The following is a 19,341-nucleotide window of genomic DNA, read 5'->3' on the forward strand; positions in this document are numbered from 1 at the left end:
TGCATGGTTGTGACAGGAAGAGTAGCATGACTGCTAGCAGTAGTAGTGTCTATAGGCGAAGATGTAGTTGCATTGAAAACAGTAGTGTCAGTTGTAGCTTCAGTATCACTTGTTGGGAAAGGCATGGTTGTGACAGGAAGAGTAACATGACTGCTAACAGTAGTAGTGTCTATAGGCGAATATGTAGTTGCATTGAAAACAGTAGTGTCAGTTGTAGCTTCAGTATCACTTGTTGGGAAATGCATGGTTGTGACAGGAAGAGTAACATGACTGCTAGCAGTATTAGTGTCTATAGGCGAAGATGTAGTTGCATTGAAAACAGTAGTGTCAGTTGTAGCTTCAATAGCACTTGTTGGGAAAGGCATGGTTGTGACAGGAAGAGTAGCATGACTGCTAGCAGTAGTAGTGTCTATAGGCGAAGATGTAGTTGCATTGAAAACAGTAGTGTCAATTGTAGCTTCAGTATCACTTGTTGGGAAAGGCATGGTTGTGACAGGAAGAGTAACATGAGTGCTAGCAGTAGTAGTGTCTATAGGCGAAGATGTAGTTGCATTAAGAACAGTAGTGTCAGTTGTAGCTTCAGTATCACTTGTTGGGAAATGCATGGTTGTGACAGGAAGAGTAGCATGACTGCTAGCAGTAATAGTGTCTATAGGCGAAGATGTGGTTGCACTGAAAACAGTAGTGTCAGTTGTAGCTTCAATAGCACTTGTTGGGAAAGGCATGCTTGTGACAGGAAGAGTAGCATGACTGCTAGCAGTAGTAGTGTCTATAGGCGAAGATGTAGTTGGATTAAGAACAGTAGTGTCAGTTGTAGATTCAGTATCACTTGTTAGGAAATGCATGGTTGTGACAGGAAGAGTAACATGAGTGCTAGCAGTAGTAGTGTCTATAGGCGAATATGTAGTTGCATTGAAAACAGTAGTGTCAGTTGTAGCTTCAGTATCACTTGTTGGGAAAGGCATGGTTGTGACAAGAAGAGTAGCATGACTGCTAGCAGTAGTAGTGTCTATAGGCGAATATGTAGTTGCATTGAAAACAGTAGTGTCAGTTGTAGCTTCAATAGCACTTGTTGGGAAAGGCATGGTTGTGACAGGAAGAGTAGCATGACTGCTAGCAGTAGTAGTGTCTATAGGCGAATATGTAGTTGCACTGAAAACAGTAGTGTCAGTTGTAGCTTCAGTATCACTTGTTGGGAAATGCATGGTTGTGACAGGAAGAGTAGCATGACTGCTAGCAGTAGTAGTGTCTATAGGCGAATATGTAGTTGCACTGAAAACAGTAGTGTCAGTTGTAGCTTCAATAGCACTTGTTGGGAAAGGCATGCTTGTGACAGGAAGAGTAGCACTAGTACTCTGAGTAGCAGTATTTGTAGGGAAAGATGTGGTGGTATCAGGAGGCTTGGTACCAGTTGAAACTTCAATAGCACTTGTTGGGAAAGGAGTGGTTGTCATAGGAAGAGTAGCACAAGTGCTAGCAGTAATAGCACTTGAAGGAGAAGAACTAGTGCTAATAGTCTCAGAAGTTGTAGCTTTAGTAGTAGAAGTAGTAGAAGGATGTAAAGGACTCATTGGGAATGTACTCATCATAGGTGTAGTAGAAGCTATAGAACCACCATGAATCCAAGTAACCTCAGTTAACTTTTGCAGGCTGATAATCTTGTCAGTCAAGTTAATAGTTAGTGTCTGCCAGAAAAGAAGAAACAAAGTTGGTATTTTAGAAATTAAATACATTAAATTAAATTATACCTCAAATTACAATATAACAAAAAACAATGTATTCATTATTTTCCCAGAGAGTAACAGAAGGATATGAAGATTCCATTTCAGGCCCCACTGGTTCTGACAGATAAATTTGGAGACATGCTGTGCATATAATCCCTATGCTAGAATCTGTTTCTTTCCACTTCTTTTAATCAGAACCACACTGCTCACAAGTATTTGAGGTTTTGATTTAAACCAGTGTTTATAAAAGTCTCTTTATTTTGCCAGTAGTTTTAACCTCCCTGTTTTCATGTTTTACCATCCCAACACCTAGTATAGTATCTGGCATATAGTAGGCACCTGATAGGCTACAGTGTCCCCAAAAGAAGGTATTAAAAGATTTTCTGCATAGTCTTAACTGGAAGTACTAACTTGCAATGGGGGGTCTGAATTCAATATAGTTCAGGAAAAATGTTTTGAAGTAGCTACCGAGAAGAGACTATGGAGAGAAAAATCTATGTGCGTATTCGAGTTATTTTTCAAAATCCAAATATGAGCAGGACATTCTTTTTTTCACCTTTTAGAAAACAGGAACTAATCTTGTCACTTTTCTAAACCACCCCTGTGTGTTAGGAACCATATTTATAACAGGTCTAGTGTTCTGTAGTGGGGTACTTTTACTAACTCTGTGGTTACTCCTGCTACCTCCACGGATAATTCATCTTCCCATTAGTTGGCTCTGGTAACTAAAGCAGACACTCCTAGAGGGTCTAGTAGGGTCTGCTTTTTATGTCATTCTGTTTTACCAACCAAATAATCTTATCTCACACCACTGGTGAAACATACTCATTTTGATGATTACCACAATTTACTGCCAATTTTCACAAAACTACAAGATCTATCAATTCGACCAGGAATATGAGTAATTTTAGAAAAGTAGGGGGAAATCTCCAACAATCTCAGAGGAGCACTCTTTCTTTGTTGTAGCCTCTGTCACAGAAATAAATGTTGTGTTGCACTAGCCTAGGAGACCATCTTAACACCCAGCACAATTTCTTTGGGAAACGCATGGAAAGGATTTTATCAGACCATTGATCATTTATCCCTGGACTATTCTGGGAGGATCACTAATGTGCATTTTACAATATGATTCAGTACTTGCAGCTTTTCAGGAACATATCTGTTGCACATGTCTGTAACCTTTCAAATATAAGTAAATATAACAATGGCAATAGTGCTAATAACTTCGCAGAAAAATAAAGTTAATGTATGATATGATAACATTCCTTTGAAACATACCTGATTGTAAGGGTCACTGTTGAAATTCACCACGGATTGCTGGTTGTCATAGGTGACAGTGACTTGTGCTACATAAGGAGAACTTATGCCCCAGATTTTAATATATCCAACTTTCAGTGGATTAGAGTCACTCAGATACTTATTGTGTATGGTCTGGATTTGCAATACGTTCTGCAAAGAATGTATAAAGAGGAAAAAATGCATAATACATCTGTTGATAGACTATATTCCCCATTAAAATGTTTTTAAAAATCTCAACTTACTACTGTACTGGCCAGCTGCTTTTATTCTTAAATACTTCATGAAGACATACTTCCTATTTGTTACAATAAATTTGAGGTGCCAAAAATAGGTTTGTGTATCAACATTATGAAAGTTATTTTACCTGTATTATCACTAATTATTACAATGATTTTGAAAAGAAAGCATCGTTATTTCTGTTTTACAAATGAGGAAACTGAGGCTCTGGGAAAGGAAGTGAGCAGCTCAAGACCACATTAGCTAAAGGACATACATGTGGTTGGCATCAAGGTGGGCCTATGTGCATAGTACCGTATAAGTTAACACAGCCTGAACAAAGAATTACGGCAAACAGTCCCTAGACTAAAGACGGTTTGCAACTAATTATAGGAACTTATCTCAATCACGAGCTCTTTTTCATTTCATGATTTCAATCATGATAAAATCATAATACTTTTTAAGTATCAACACAAGGGTTACAATAATGTGAGAGAAGTCATGAGGTGGTATGTGATTAAGGACCGAACGAAAATCATCGTGAATATTTGTTACGGGTGTTAAGAGAAAGAGAAAAGCACTGTGGGAATAGGGTAGTCAAGAAAGGACTTAGGAAGGACATGAAACTTGAGAAGACTTGGGAGGATGGATGGAGCTTATAAAGGCAAAATGGATAGCAAAGGGAATGGGGTGGAGGGAGGCAGGGACACACTGAACAAAGGCACTGAGTTCAAGGGCAACTGTAGCTGGTGCTAAGCAGAGAAATTCCTGGTTAAGTATGAAAGATAAGATGAAGATTTTATGCGATCAGTCAAGGAGACAGTTGTAGTAGAGTGAAGCTATAAACGCCTCCACTCTGATAGCAACAGTAGAAAGAAAAAGATGTTCCGTTGGCATTGTGGAGAATTAACAAGACTTTTGTGACTGATTGAGCAAGCAGGACCAAGAGAAAATGAAGAGAAAGGAAAATAACATGAAGTAAATGGGTATGCTGGAGCTAGCTCTTAGTGATTTGGGAGATCCCATTGTTAAATTGCCTGGAATTTTGCAAGCTAGTCAATAGTTGGAAATTGGCTAAAATGATGGGATTATTTACACCATAGAAATTAGTGAATGCTGCAGATCAGCCCCCAGCCCCCATAACCTCATACCAGACAGAACACCATTGATAAAAATTACTCCCAGGGGAAGTTCTCTTTCATTTCAAGCCACTGATCCTTAGGAACAATTCCATCAAATATCACATAGAAACAAGAATCCATTCATCACTACTTTGGAATAACAGGAGGATGGAACTTCAGAGTTAAAAGCTGTTTATGGGGAATCTAATGTTTTATAATTAAGAAACAGATTAAACAGGAGAAATATCTTCCCTAGGTTGAATAACTATTTAGCAGTAGAAACAGAACTAAAACCCAGGACTTCTAGATCAACGATGTCATTAAAAAGCAATACTTTCAGAGGAAAAATATATAATCTTCAATTCATCTTTTCTTAAATTAGGAATAGAGAAGTTATATGCTTAATGAGTACACAGAGTCTTACATTTATTTTCAAAGAGGCAAATGCAGAATGGAGATGGCATGACCTAACAATCATGTCTATGAAACTAATGTGATACATGTGTTTAAAAAGTTAACATAGAGTGAAGCAATAACAGTAAGAAAACAGAGTCTAGCTAAAAGGAGCTTTTTTTAGTTTTTAGTTTTAGTCTATGAACTAAACAGGTGTTTATTGTTGCATGCCACTGAGGTTTTAAGGTTGTCTTTTTTGCAGTAGGAAGTCCACACTGTCCTATAGAAGTGTCATGCAAACCACATAGGTAATTTAACATTTTCTCATAGTCACTTTTTTGAAAAGTGAAGAGAAACAGGAGAAATTGCTTTGAAAATGTTTTATTTAACCCAATATATCCAAAATATGATTATTTTAACATATATTTAACATAAAATATTAATGAGATATTTTATAATCTTTTAAATATTTCAAATTAAGCTAGTCATACTTCAAATGCTCAATGGCTACATGAAGCTAATGGCTATCATATTGCATACCATAGTGCAGCTCTAAGATAATCTCTCAATCCTGGGCACCATGCTTTAAGAGAAATCTAGAGTAATTGTAGTCCAAACAGAATAATCAAATCTGGAAACCAGTATAAGCACAAAACAGAGGAAGTATGAATTTAGCCTAGAGATATATAATTCCAAGAAGAGAAGACAGGAGGAATATATGACAGATACCTTCAAATACTTGAAACACTGTTATGTAGAAAAAACACAATAGATTTGTGTCATACTATTCTCTACTTAAAAACACAGGTAAAAATTACAGAGATGCAGATAATAGGTTTGACAGAGAATGATCCTCCTACACTAATTAGAATTATATAGATTATCCATGGAATCATTTAACACACTTGGTAGATTGATTGTATTATCACCTCCAATAATTCACCCCTCCCTATCCATACCATTTTCTATGTAATTTTGTAATGTCCTCCCTCTCTGGATGGGGTATTCTACCCCACCTCTGTTGGGGTTGGCGATGTGACTTTGCCTATTTTCAACTTAATGCAAATGGACATTTTAAAAATCCCTCAGGCATTTTCACTTCTGTTTTTGCCCAAATCATGAAAGTTCATGCCCAAACCTGCCCATAAGGCCATCTTAGATCATACAAGAGCCAGCTCACCCCCCAGTATGTGACCGACCCTCTCCAGATATGTGACCATCCAAGCAGCCTAACATTCCCATAAATGACTGCACATGGATGTGAGCCCATCAAGATCAGCCGAGTCCAGCTTAGATCATCTGAACACTGCAAACTTATGAACTAAATAAGTATGAACTGTTACATGCTGCTGCAGTTTTGAGGTTGTTTGTTATGCACCATTGCTGTGCAACAGATAGCTGATTCAGCATTTATTCGTCAAAATTTTATCAGCCAGAAAATGTCTCATCTCCTAAAAACATGTCATACATTTAAGAACTTGTTTTTCCCTAGTATTATATGAATTACAGGTTTCTTTTTATAGAGTGATGATATGGTGGACAATTGTCAAAATAAGAACTGTGTCTTCCTTACTTTAATATCAACAGAACTAATTTATAAATGTAAAGGCAGGAAGATGTGGGATACTATATTTATACAGTTCACTGATAATATTCAGTCTGTGGCTAACTGGGAAAGGATTTATAAAATTCAATAAAACAGTCTTACCTGAGCTGCTGTAAAGTTTGCCAAGAAATAGTTTCCATTTTCATAGGTATCTGCCAGCAAAAAAAAAAAAAAAAAAAAAAAAAAAAAAAAGAATAAGCAACTACTCATTATTTCAACAATAGCAGATAATCCTGCATACAGTCAGAAAATACTTCAGTGGGATCACAATTACTGATCAAGATAATCATGCCCTCTCTGAGGAACACTAAAGATAGTAGCTGAGGGAATACTTCACCCCAGGTTACTGTGGGGATGTACATATGGAAGAGGGTATTTTGAGGTGAGCATCAGGAGGTTGCAAATACAAGAGTAACTGGATTGAACTAAGAATAGACACCATAGGTGAAGAAGCATGGAGGCTACTGATTGCTTTTTTTCTATGCCTACACAGCAAGCACATAGCCATGAGAATTCACATGGCTGTGATGATAAAGGCTCAAAGCTGAGGACAATGGTTAGGAATTCAGGCTCTCAAGTCAGACTGACACGGATTCAAATCTCCACTTTTGTATTATTGTGCAAACTCAAGCAAGTTACTTAACACTTCATCATCTGTAGAATGGAGATAATAAGGGTACCTAGCTCATGACAATGAGGTCCACAACAGGCGATTTGTGCAGAATAAGTGCTCAAAATTTGTTGTTCACGATTATCATCAAAGTCATCACCATCTTCATCTTCCTTATTCTTCTCTCCCTACCCTTAGCTCATCCTTCCACAGTGCTCCAGATCCTAAGCCCTCCTGCCTGTATACAGCTTATGCCATCAATTATTCCTCATACTCTCACTGCTCTCCCAGGTCCCAATTATACTCCAGCACATTCCATTCTGATTCTCTCTACACCAAGCTACCACAGCATCTCCTTTTTAGTGTCATATGTCTCAAAAAAGGTAGCCTCTGCTTGTTAACATCTGTGTGCTTAACTCATAATTCAATCCTACACACACCACTCTTCAGCTCCTGTGTTTCTTTTTTTCACTGAATCTGGTCCTTTCCAAATCACCAGTAACATATTACATTAAATTTAAATATCTCATCACTATGTTCAAGATTTTTAGCCTCTTTGCCTACACATCTCCTTGAAATACTCCTTCACTGATGTCTACTTTACTTCTTCTCCTCATGTGGATTCTTTAACTCCTATTTCTTAAAAATCAGTTTCATTTCATATTCTTTTCTTGGCCCTTGTCAACTTTTCATCTCTAACCAATATTCTAACATAGTCTCTCCTTGAACCAATAACGAGCTTTGTTTTCTAAATTACCTATACTCTTGTGGAAACAAACAATTATAAACTCATATTTTTAAATTTAGCTTTGGCTAGACATTGTAACCTAAGCAAACACCATAGCCTCTTTTAGCAGTTTTGATTTAAATCTTTTTAAGAATGGTATTCTGTTAATATAGGTGATTTAAGATTAACCTTGACCTAGCTACTATTGAATCTCCTTAAATCTAAGTAAAGTTTAACAAGTAATTGCAAAGCAGTTAAGAGAAAAATTAAATTAAATCTATACTCGTATCATCGTATTCAAATTTTTAATTTCTAGGTCTGATGGAAAGGGGCATAGTGCTTCTCTATAGACAATTTTTAAGTGTAAAAAGTTTAAAACTTTCAAGGACTATTGATTTTTATCTTTGAGGCCAAAATATATTTGTTGTAAGAATGAAAATTTTATAGAAAATTGTTTTTTTCCCTCATATTTTTGAAATATATTGCTCATAGGGAGCTGATTTTACACACTAACTGTGGTGCTATAAACCCAGTATGATATCTATGCCCTAGTCCTAATCAGCTCAAGTTGTATAAAAGGACTCTAGATTCCCTTAAAACTTTGGTTCTCAACCAGCAGTAAGTCTGTTGGTGAAACAATTAGCAATACCTAGAGACACATTTCGTTGTTATATCTTGGGGCTAGGGGGCATGCTTTCGGCATCTAGTGGGTAAAGAGAGGGGGTATTGTTAAACATCGTATAATTAACAGTTCAGTCACTACCAATAACAAAGAATTATCTAGCCCCAAATGTCAATATTTTCAAGGTTGAGAAAACCTGCTCAAAAAAAGGCACTTTCTTAAAAAAGAAGAAAGTTAGAGAACACTTGCTTCCTGATTTCAAAAGCAACCGTAATCAAGACAGTGTGGTACTGGCATTAACTGCTTTTGCTATAATATTTTGCTCACGAAACAAATTCTTGATTGAAATTTCATCTTTCACATAGACTTCATTTAAGGAAAAAATATGTACTTCCTAATATGTTCCTAATGTTGCCAATAAGAACATCTTAGCCCGTTAATAAATATAGTTTTTAAATTTAAGAACTGGCATTGTGGCATATTATTCTCTTATAAGGTTTAAGTCCCTCTCTCTTAAAACCTGGTTTGGGTGGCTGGTTAATCTCCTTTCTCTGATTTTTTGGGCATTTTGTTGTTACATTAAGCACCAATGTAAACTATCTTATCTCAAAAGCTTGTAATGGAATTTTATTATCTATCTTGCACGTTAATGATGCATTTTATAACCATGTGCCAGGAATTCTCTCTCTATATTAAATCAATTAAATCTGCATAAAAATCTACATGAGAAGTAGTATCTTGCAGATTTTAAAAGATGAGGAAACGTAGACAGAGATTAATAAACCTATAAAACTTTCCAAAAGACATACAACTAGTAAATGACTGAAACGGTATTGAATTCTAACATACCATATATCTCTCCATAGAGTTTACTTAAAAAAAAAAAAAAAAAAAGCCCAAGACTGAATGGAACAATGAAAACAGAAGTAATCTATCAATAATTCCTTCATAGGAGAGAAAAAGATGGCGGCGAAGTAGAGAGACGTGGAGTGCATCCCTCTCCACAGATGCATTGGGAATGCACGGAAGGACACAGTCATTCCCACAGAGAACCAGCTGAACACCAGCAGACGGCCTCGGACACCGGAAAGGGCTGCGGAGAACCTGACATAGCCGACTGAATATTCGTCTAATCCAATACTTGGACATTAGTCTGAGGCTTGGACAGTCTTCTATAAACACCTCTATCACCAGGACAAGCAACCCCAAAAGCTTGGACAACCATGAGGAAACAAAGAAACACCATGCAGGCAAAGGAGCAGGAAAAAAACCCACAAGACCAAATAAATGAGGAGGAAATAGGAAAAATGCCTGAAAAAGAATTTAGAGTAATGATAGTAAAAATGATACAAAATCTCGATAACAAATTATAGAAAGTACAAGAAACAGTTCATAAGAACTCAGAAAAACAAACAGCAATGGATAACAAAATAACTGAAATTAAAAATACTCTAGATGCTATAACCAGCAGAATGACTGAGGCAGAAGAACGAATAAGTGAGTTGGAAGATAGAATGGAAGAAATAAATGCCACAGAGCAGGAAAAAGATAAAAAAATAAAAAGACTAGAAGACAGCCTCAGAGACCTCAGTGATAACCTTAAACGTACCAACATTCGAATTATAGGCATCCCAGAAGAAGAAGAAAACAAGAAAGGGTCTGTGAAAATATTTGAAGAGGTTCTAGTGGAAAACTTCCCCAACATGGGAAAGGAAATAATGAACCAAGTCCAAGAAGCACAGAGAGTCCCATACAGAATAAACCCAAGGAGAAATACACCAAGACACATATTAATCAAACTAACGACAATTCAACACAAAGAAAAAATATTAAAAGCAGCAAGAGAAAAGCAACAAACAACATATAAGGGAAAACCCATCAGGATAACAGCTGACCTTTCTACAGAAACTCTGCAGGCCAGAAGGGAATGGCAGGATATACTGAAAGTCCTGAAAGAGAGAAACCTACAGCCAAGAATACTTTACCCAGCAAGAATCTCATTCAGATTTGAGGGAGAAATCAAAAGCTTTCCAGACAAGCAAAAGTTAAGAGAATTCAGCACCACCAAACCAGCCTTACAACAAGTGCTAAAGGAACTTCTCTAAGTAGGAAACACAAGAAAAGGAAAACACCTACAAATACAAACCCAAAACAATTAAGAAAATGGTAATTGGAACACACATGTCAATAATCACCTTAAATGTAAATGGATTAAATGCTCCAACCAAAAGACACAGACTGGCTGAATGGATACAAAAACAAGACCCTTCTATATGCTGCCTACAAGAAACCCACTTCAGACCAAGGGATACATATAGACTGAAAGTGAAGGGATGGAAAAAGATATTCCATGCAAATGGAAGTCAAAAGAAAGCTGGAGTAGCAATACTCATATCAGACAAATTAGACTTGAAAGTAAAGACTATTAAAAGAGACAAGGAAGGGCACTACATAATGATCAAGGGATCCATCCAAGAAGAACATATCACAATGGTAAATATCTATGCCCCCAATATAGGAGCACCTCAATACATAAGGCAAATGCTAACAGCTATAAAAGGGGACATCGACAGTAACACAATTATAGTGGGAGACTTGAACACCCCACTTACATCAATGGACAGATCATCCAAACAGAAAATAAATAAAGACACACAAGCTTTAAATGACACATTAGACCATCTCGACTTAATTGATATTTATAGGACATTCCATCCAAAAACGACAGACTACACTTTCTTCTCAAGTGCACACGGAACATTTTCCAGGATAGATCACATCTTGGGTCACAAATCAAACCTCAGCAAATTCAAGAAAATTGAAATCATATCAAGCATCTTCTCAGACCACAATGCCATGAGACTAGATATCAATTACAGGAAAAAAACTGCAAAAAATACAAACACATGGAGGCTAAACAATTCACTCTTAAACAACCAAGGAATCACTACAGAAATCAAAGAGGAAATCAAAAAGTATCTAGAAACAAATGACAACGAAAACACAACAACCCAAAACCTATGGGACGCAGCAAAAGCAGTTCTAAGAGGGAAGTTTATAGCAATACAGTCCTACCTTAAGAAACAAGAAAATGATCGAATAAACAACCTAACCTTACACCTCAAACAACTAGAGAAAGAAGAACAAAGAAACCCCAAAGTGAGCAGAAGGAAAGAAATCATAAAGATCAGAGCAGAAATAAATGAAAAAGAAAGGAAAGAAACCATAAGAAAAATAAATAAAACTAAAAGCTGGTTCTTTGAGAAGATTAACAAAATTGATAAACCATTAGCCAGACTCATCAAGAAAAAAAGGGAGAAGATGCAAATCAACAGAATTAGAAATGAAAAAGGAGAAGTCACAACGGACACCTCAGAAATACAAAACATCATGAGAGACTACTACAAGCAACTATAGGCCAATCAATTGGATAACCTGGAAGAAATGGATACATTCTTAGAAAAATACAATCTTCCAAGACTGAACCAGGAAGAAATAGAAACCATGAACAGACCAATCACAAGTACAGAAATTGAGGCAGTGATTAAAAATCTCCCAACACACAAAAGCCCAGGACCAGATGGATTCACAGGCGAATTCTATCAAACATTTCGAGAAGAGTTAACACCTATCCTTCTCAAACTCTTCCAAAATATTGCAGAAGGCGAGCACTCCCAAACTCATTCTATGAGGCTACCATCACCCTGATACCAAAACCAGGCAAAGATGTCACAAAAAAAGAAAACTACAGACCAATATCACTGATGAATATAGATGCAAAAATCCTCAACAAAATACTAGCTAACAGACTGCAACAGCACATTAAAAAAATCATACACCACGATCAAGTGGGGTTTATCCCTGAGATGCAAGGATTCTTCAATATACGCAAATCAATCAACGTGATACATCATATCAACAAATTGAAGGATAAAAACCATATGATCATTTCAATAGATGCAGAAAAAGCTTTTGACAAAGTTCAACATCCATTTATGATAAAAGCTCTCCAGAAAATGGGCATAGAAGGAAATTACCTCAACATCATAAAAGCCATATATGACAAACCAAAAGCCAACATTGTTCTCAATGGAGAAAAACTGGAAGAATTCCCTCTAAGAACAGGAACAAGACAAGGGTGTCCACTCTCACCACTGTTATTCAACATAGTTTTGGAAGTGTTAGCCACAGCAATCAGAGAAGAAAAAGAAATTAAAGGAATCCAAATTGGAAAAGAAGAAGTAAAATTATCACTCTTTGCAGATGACATGATACTATATATAGAAAACCCTAAAGACTCTACCAGAAAACTGCTAGCACTCATTGATGAGTTTAGTAAAGTAGCAGGATACAAAATTAATGCACAGAAATCTCTTGCATTCCTATACACTAACAACGGAAGAGCAGAAAGAGAAATTAAGGAAACTCTCCCATTCACCATTGCAACCAAAAGAATAAAATACCTAGGAATAAACCTGCCTAAGGAGGCAAAAGATCTGTATGCAGAAAACTTTAAGACATTGATGAAAGAAATCAAAGATGACATAAACAGATGGAGGGATATACCATGTTCCTGGATTGGAAGAATCAACATCGTGAAAATGACTGTACTACCCAAAGCAATTTACAGATTTAATGCAATCCCGATCAGATTACCAATGGCATTTTTCACAGAACTAGAGCAAGAAATCTTACGATTTGTATGGAAACGCAAAAGACCCCGAATAGCCAAAGCAATCTTGAGAAGGAAAAATGGAGTTGGTGGAATCAGGCTTCCTGACTTCAAACTATACTACAAGGCCATAGTGATCAAGACAGTACGGTACTGGCACAAAAATAGAAAGGAAGATCAATGGAACAGAATAGAGAACTCAGAAGTAAGCCCAAACACATATGGGCACCTTATCTTTGACAAAGGAGGCACGAGTATACAATGGAAAAAAGACAGCCTCTTCAATAAGTGGTGCTGGGAAAATTGGACAGCAACATGTAAAAGAATGAAATTAGAACACTTCCTAACACCATACACAAAAATAAACTCCAAATGGATTAAAGACCTACATATAAGGCCAAACACTATCAAACTCCTAGAGGAAAACATAGGCAGAACACTCTTTGACATACATCAAAGCAACATCCTTTTTGACCCACCTCCTAGAATCATGGAAATAAAATCAAGAATAAACGAATGGGACCTCATGAAACTTAAAAGCTTTTGCACAGCAAAAGAAACCATAAACAAGACTAAAAGGCAACCCTCAGAATGGGAAAAAATAATTGCCTATGAAACAACGGACAAAGGATTAACCTCCAAAATATACAAGCAGCTCATGCAGCTTCATACCAAAAAAGCAAATAACCCAATCCACAAATGGGCAGAAGACCTAAATAGACATTTCTCCAAAGAAGACATACAGATGGCCAACAAACACATGAAAAGATGCTCAACATCACTCATCATCAGAGAAATGCAAGTCAAAGCCACAATGAGGTATCACCTCACACCAATCAGAATGGCCATCATCACTAAGTCTGGAAACAACAAATGTTGGAGAGGGTGTGGAGAAAAGGGAACTCTCCTGCACTGTTGGTGGGACTGTAAGTTGGTACAGCCACTATGGAAAACAATTTGGAGGTTCCTTAAAAAACTACAAATAGAACTACCATATGATCCAGTCATTCCACTCCTGGGCATATACCCAAAGAAAACCATAATCCCAAAAGAAACTTGTACCATAATGTTTATTGCAGCACTCTTTACAATAGCCAGGACATGGAAGCAACCTAAATGCCCATCAACAAATGAATGGATACAGAAGATGTGGCATATATATACAATGGAATATTACTCAGCTATAAAAAGGGATGAGATGGAGCTATATGTAATGAGGTGGATAGAACTACAATCTGTCATACAGAGTGAAGTAAGTCAGAAAGAGAAAGACAAATATTGTATGCTAACTCACATATACGGAATCTAAAAATGGTACTGATGAACTCAGTGACAAGAACAGGGAAGCAGATACAGGGAATGGACTGGAGAACTCGAGGTATGGGAGGGGGCGGGGGGTGAAGGGGAAACTGAGAAGAAGCGGGAGAGTAGTACAGACATATATATACTACCAACTGTAAAATAGTCAGTGGGAAGTTGTTGTATAACAAAGGGAGTCCAACTCGAGGATGGAAGATGCCTTAGAGGACTGGGGCAGGGAGGGTGGGGGGGAATCGAGGGGGGGGCGTCAAGGAAGGGAGGGAATATGGGGATATGTGTATAAAAACAGTTGATTGAACCTGGTGTACCCCCAAAAAATAAAATAAAATAATTAAAAAAAAAAAAAATAATAATTCCTTCATATCCCTCCATTTATCCAGTTCCACCTATAAATGAGCAACAAAATCATTTGAAAAACATCTCTCTTATATACTATGTTAAGTGAGTATAGGTTTACAATGTATTATCTATACATTAAGAAATTTAAAGTGCCATTTGCAACATCATCAGAAACTTAGAAATACTTGGGATACACTTAACAAAATATGTGTAAACCCCATGCACTGAAAATTATAAAACATTGCTGAGAGTAATTAAAGAATACCTATGTAATTGAAGATGATTAGATGATAGATAGATAGATGATAGATAGATGATAGATAGATAGATAATCCCCAAATTTATCTTTAGAATCAATGCAATTTCAGTTAAAATTCTTTTTTTGTTAAGTATTGACAAGTTGACTAAAATTTTTGTGAAATTCAAAGGCGCTACTAAAATAGACAAAACAATTTTGAAACTACATTAGTCAAGACAGTATGGTATTGGCATAAGGATAAACATATAGATCAACAGAACAAATAATCCAAAAATAAACTCTCAGCCACATATAACCTATTGATAGCCAACCACATATAACCTATTTTTAGTTAACAAAACTGTCAAGATAATACAATAGGGAAAAAGAGCCTACCTTCAAGAAGATGGTGCTTGTTCAACTAGACAAACATATGGGAGAAAAATGAACCTTGACTATTACATACATACAAAATTTAATACTAAAGAGGTGATGGTCCTAAATGCAAAAGCTAAAACTGTAAAACTTCCAAAAATATAGGAGAAAATCTTGGTAAACTTGGGTTAGGCCAGGTGATGTTGTGATTTATGATAAATAATATATATCTGGTCTTCACTGGAGTTTCTGATACAGAGCCCTAAAACCCTTGGAATTTCAAGTGATGAGAGCAATCAAGGTGTCTTTTGTTATGTTAATGAGGTGACTTTTGGAAAGCATCTCAGGATGATGGCTGGTTGCCAGGAGAACCAAACATGTGATTTGAGGGTTGAAACTTTCAGTCCCACCCTGAGATCTCCCAGAAGGGAGATGGGCTGGAGATTGGATCAATAGCCAGTGGGCAATGATTTAATCACCATGCGTATGTAAGGAAGCTTTCAAAAAGCCCCAAAGATTGACATATATACACTACCAGGTATAAAATAGGTAACTAACGAGAACCTACAGTATAGTACAGGGAACTCTACTCAGTGCTCTGTGGTGACCTAAATGGGAAGGAAATCTAAAAAAGAGGGGATATATGTATATATAAAACTGATTCACTCTGCTGTGCAGCAGAAATGAACACAGCATTGTAAAGCAACTATACTCCAATAAAAATAAGAATAAAAAGACCCAAAGGATGAGATCCAGAGAGCTTAGGGGTTGGTGTACCCGTGGAGATGTGGGGAGAGTGACACACCTAGAGATGGCAGGGAAGCTCTACAACCCTTCCCACATACCTTGCCCTATGCATCTCTTCTATCTGGCTACTCCTGAGTTGTATCCTTGTATACTAAACCCATAAACAAGTAAGCATATTTTTCTGAGGTCTGTTAGCCACTCTAGCAAATTAATCAAACCTGAGGAGGGGGTTGTGGGAACCGCTGATTTACAGCCAATCAGTCAGAAGCACAGGTGACAACCTAAACTTTCAACTGGCATCAGAAATGGGAGGGGAAGCCAAGAGGAGGGAGTCTTGTGAAACTGAACACTTAACCTGTGGGATATGACACTATCTCCAGGTAGTTAGTGTCAGAATTGAGTTGAGTTGTAGTACACCCAGCTGGTGTCCCAGAATTGCTCATCGGTATGGAGCAAAGAGCACTTCGTTGCTCCATACCAACACATGCTGGAATTGGTACCACACACGTGCTGGAATTGGTACCCCACACACATGCTGGAATTGGTACCACACACACATGCTGGAATTGGTACCAGAACCCTTTCCCATCCAAGACACAAGAAGCACAAATTACGAAAGAAAAGCAGGAATAAATTGATTTTTATCAAAATTAAAGTTACTCTTCACAAGACACCATCATGGAATTGAAAGGGCAAGTCACAGATAGGGAGAACAAATCATATATTTGATAAAAGACTGGTATAATACATAACTTGCAGAACTCAATAATAAAAAGACAAATGACACAATAAAAATGGGTGAAGGACTTGAACTGATACCTCACATAAGAAGGTATACAAATAGCCAATAAACATATGATAAGATGCTCAACATTAAGGAAATGCAAATCAAGTCCATAAAGAGATGCACTGTACACTTCCTAGAATGGTTAAAATTTTAAAATCTGACAACAATAAGTGTTGATGAGGATGTAGAAAACTGGAACATTACATTATTGTTGTACAGCCACCTTAGAAAATAATTTGGCACTTTCTTCAACAGCTAAATATATATTTATCATATGACCAAACCCAGCAATACCACTTCCAGGTTTTTACCCAAGAGAAGGGAAAACATATAATTACAAAATGGCTTGTACTCAAATGACCATGGCAGATCATGCATAATGATAAAAAATATGAAATAACTAAGCTATTTATCAGTAAGTAAATGGACAAATAAATTGTGGTCATTCCCCAAGATGGAATGTTATTCAGGGGTCAAAAATAATGAACTTTTACACGCAATAATATAGGTGAATTAAAAAAATATATTTTGCTAAGTGAAAGAAGCTAGACACAAAAAGTGCACACTGTATGGTTCTATTTACATAAGACCTAGAAAAACACAAATCTAATCTATAGTGATAGAAAGCAGATCAGGGGTTGTCAGGACCTGTAAATGGGAATTGAAAGTGGTTGGCAGTTTGCTGGAAAGAAGCAAAAGGGGTCTGTGGTTATGAAAATATTCTATATCTTTATTTGGTGGTGGCTATACAACAACTGTGTACATTTGTCAAAACATAAAACTGTATACTTAAAATGGATACACTTCATTTATGTAAATACAACTCAATCAAGTTGATTAAAAACAATAATTTTACTTTTAGGAATCTACCCTATGGAAATAATCTGACATGTGAAGAAAAGTTAATACTTAAGGATGTTATTTATAACAATAAAAACTGAAAACATCCTGTATGCTGTATGGAGAATAACTATAGAAAGTTAGATAAATTATGGTATAGCCTCTCAATGAAATAAGATAATCACAAGGGTATACATAAGGTATGTAAAACAATATCTAGACACATTTGTGTCATTATGTTAAGTGCAAAGAAACAAGATTCACAAATTAAATATGCAGTATATTTTTAGAAACATAAAAATTAAGCATTATTTTAGGTAATATGAAAGCAAAAGACAATACAGCAAAAATATTAAGTGGTTATGATTCTTTTCTATTCTTTTATCTTTAAAATGTTTTCTCTAATGAGAATATAATTACCCTTATAAGGACGAAAACCAAAAGGAAGAAAGCTTTAGAAATATTTTACTATTGAAAAATAAGCTATACATTCAGTAAATGCTACCTGTTAAAGATTAGAATGTTCTGGTCCACAGTAATAAGTATCGGAAAATGGACATCAGCTGGTGACAGTACACCCGTAAATCGAGAGAAATGCTTGAGGAAGACAGTGTTCTGACTATAGTGACAAATACCAGTTACCCAAGGAGAAACTATCATATCCCTAGGTTGGGGAAAGAAAGCATGCAAAGCAATATTTCATTGATATAAGTATCCTTTGACAATATTAAATTCCCTTTTTGGGGACACCAAGAAATTTGCTCAGCTCTGATTTGTCTCCTGAGGGGGCCTACTTAGGAGGAAGAGGGTGCCTGATTATATACGGCTGGCCCAAATAGTCGAGGCAGGTCTACGAACCACTGAGAATGGATGATCAGCTTGATATTTGCACGCACACTCTTTCATCAGAGCGAGACAGTTATACAGAGATAAGTCACCCTGGCTGAATCCATAACATCAGATTGATGAACCTACAAAGCTGGGAACCATGTACCCTTCTATCACAACTGCAGCGTAATATAAATAAGCAGGCAAAATTGCAAAAATTCTCCAAACGCCATTGCTTTATTAACAGTAGTAGAAATAGAGACAGGTTTTCAGTTCATGCCAGTTATATCCTGAGCCTCTATGGTATGGTTTTCCGGAATGCTATATGGGGGTCCTGGAAAGTTCAGACTCACCAATGCTTTGTCCATCATCCCAGAACAGCTGACCCTCAGCTCTCCCATTGCCATCCAAAGCAACAATCAATCCCATATATTTTTGTCGGCTATAAAAAAAAAAAAAAGTTATTTTTCTCTAGATTGTAGGTTGTAAGAATGAAGGACAGCTTCTGCTGAAAATATTACTTGTCTAGGAAAAAAAGTAAATGCATGAAAAAGACACATAAAATTCTAAAAATAGGTAAGATGAGATCAAAGATACTTGAAAGCTAACAGGATAAAACATTTACACTGTAATGAAATATTTTATAAAACTTCAACCTGCAAAAATCAAATACATACACATTACTTGTATACATATTATAAGTATTATAAGAAGCTACTTCTCCTTAGGAAGAAGACACTTTCCCCGCTAAAAAAAATCCTTTAGCAGCTTCCGGACTGCTAGCGAATACAAGGCAATGGACTTCTGTATTTACAACCCTCCGTGGCCTGATACTAACAGGCTCAGATTTTATTTAAATTATTCCTTTCTTTTATCA

The 19,341-nt window shown here is 36.6% G+C and overlaps 1 protein-coding gene across 1 annotated transcript in view; it reads right to left on the reverse strand.

Annotated features, from left to right (window-relative positions):
* The window catches only part of LOC130851835 (probable maltase-glucoamylase 2), a 92,023-nt gene that overhangs the window by 2,477 nt on the left and 70,205 nt on the right, over positions 1–19,341 (reverse strand). The window contains exons 45-50 of the mRNA XM_057732546.1: positions 18,818–18,906; positions 6,462–6,511; positions 3,003–3,173; positions 1,190–1,685; positions 1,070–1,129; positions 159–769 (exon numbers count right to left, since the gene is read on the reverse strand). Coding sequence (XP_057588529.1) covers positions 159–769; positions 1,070–1,129; positions 1,190–1,685; positions 3,003–3,173; positions 6,462–6,511; positions 18,818–18,906 — 1,477 coding nt within the window. The remainder of the gene's footprint in view (positions 1–158; positions 770–1,069; positions 1,130–1,189; positions 1,686–3,002; positions 3,174–6,461; positions 6,512–18,817; positions 18,907–19,341) is intronic.

This window comes from Hippopotamus amphibius, chromosome 4 (assembly GCF_030028045.1).
Source record: "Hippopotamus amphibius kiboko isolate mHipAmp2 chromosome 4, mHipAmp2.hap2, whole genome shotgun sequence".
NCBI lineage: Eukaryota > Metazoa > Chordata > Mammalia > Artiodactyla > Hippopotamidae > Hippopotamus > Hippopotamus amphibius.